The sequence below is a fragment of the Nestor notabilis genome, unplaced genomic scaffold (assembly GCF_000696875.1).
Source record: "Nestor notabilis isolate BGI_N333 unplaced genomic scaffold, ASM69687v1 scaffold16684, whole genome shotgun sequence".
Classification (NCBI taxonomy): domain Eukaryota; kingdom Metazoa; phylum Chordata; class Aves; order Psittaciformes; family Psittacidae; genus Nestor; species Nestor notabilis.
In genome coordinates this window covers 15,283-16,610 of record NW_009926186.1, presented here as the reverse complement: position 1 = coordinate 16,610, position 1,328 = coordinate 15,283, and the positions used below count along the sequence as shown (strand labels likewise).

General features: G+C 39.2%; 1 protein-coding gene across 1 annotated transcript in view; it reads left to right on the top strand.

The window, feature by feature from the left end:
* The window catches only part of LOC104404883 (vacuolar protein sorting-associated protein 13D-like), a gene marked incomplete at its 5' end in the record, with an annotated part of 46,704 nt that extends 46,031 nt beyond the window's left edge, over positions 1 to 673 (top strand). Inside the window, one exon of the mRNA XM_010013417.1 lies at positions 434 to 673. Coding sequence (XP_010011719.1) covers positions 434 to 565 — 132 coding nt within the window. The remainder of the gene's footprint in view (positions 1 to 433) is intronic.
* Between the last annotated feature and the right edge of the window lie 655 nt (positions 674 to 1,328).

Below are 1,328 nucleotides of genomic sequence, written 5' to 3'. Positions count from 1 at the left end.
GTACCTTGAAATACTAAGATTGCAAAGAGTGTGTCATGCATGTACAAGTCAGTCGGAACTCACATGTAACACCCACTGCAGTAGTTGTTTGGGGGTCAGTTTCACAGGCAAGCTGACAAGCTCACCCCTGACCCATGTCAGTTTACATTCCAAACAGACAAGCCAGATAAAAGGTAACAGGGGAAGCAAAGAAAGTAACTTCAGATGTTGCAAGATGTTTCAGCTCTCATCCTACAATACCTATTGGTATGTACCTGTCTCTCCCTCTCAGTTATTCCTTCAGCCTGAGAAGGAATCACCCCAGAAACATTTCTGTTCCTTACAGGAGATTTCAAAGCTAACCTCTACATATACTGAAGTGATTAAAAAGTAACTGTATTCTGGTTTAGGTGACAGCAGTACCATGTTACGAAAAATCATGTTTTCTTTGCAGGTGAACGTGAAATCTGAAGTTCTTGCAGTAAAGCTATCTCAAGAAATAAACTATGCAAAAAGCCTTTATTATGAACAACAGCTTATGTTAAGACTCAGTGAAAATCAAGACCAATTAGAGCTGGACTCTTGAACCTCTTCTTACTGTCAAAATGAACTGCAGTTACTGGTCTGGAGCTGATGGTATTCTGTCACTAGAGAAAGTGCTATATAGTAAGGAAATACATATGATTGTAGTATTCATCTAAATGGATCACTGTGTGTAAGAAAAGAAGGGAGGTGGGCTTGGTGGGCTTGCTTTCTTTTTTTAAGCATTAGTTGTATAACAAAGATGTAGCTCAAATGCATTTGGTTCTGGGACATGCCCTGTATTTTGCTAACATGTATATATGTAAAAGAGTTCCATGTAAATAAGAAAGTACAGACCAGGGTGTTGGTATAAATAGAAGTCTGTTTACTGTGTAAAGAAATTAAAGGAGCTACCCGAGTCTTACTGCACAACCTGAAACTAGCCATTGTGTCTCTTTTTTTGTCTTTTGAGAAAGCTGATTTTCACAGTGCAGGAATGTAGATAAATGTTTAAAAGATAAAATTAAGAGTTAACTGCAGCTGTTGGTGCACGGATGTCCTGTGGTTTGGAGCTTCAGCATTGTGATTAGGGTGCATTGGTTAGGGTTGTTTTTCTTCTTACATCACTCGTACACCTACATGCATATCTACCTGCTGCTCATGCAACTGGTCCTCCTCATTTTTAACAAAACCCCTGCATTTTGTTACATATTGCAGGGAGGACTCTAATTCAGTTACATTTTCAAAATATTAGACAATAAAAAGCTGATTCTGCTCTGAAACCAGCATTCATCCCTTGCAAAGTCACACCCCTGAAGGCTCCTGCT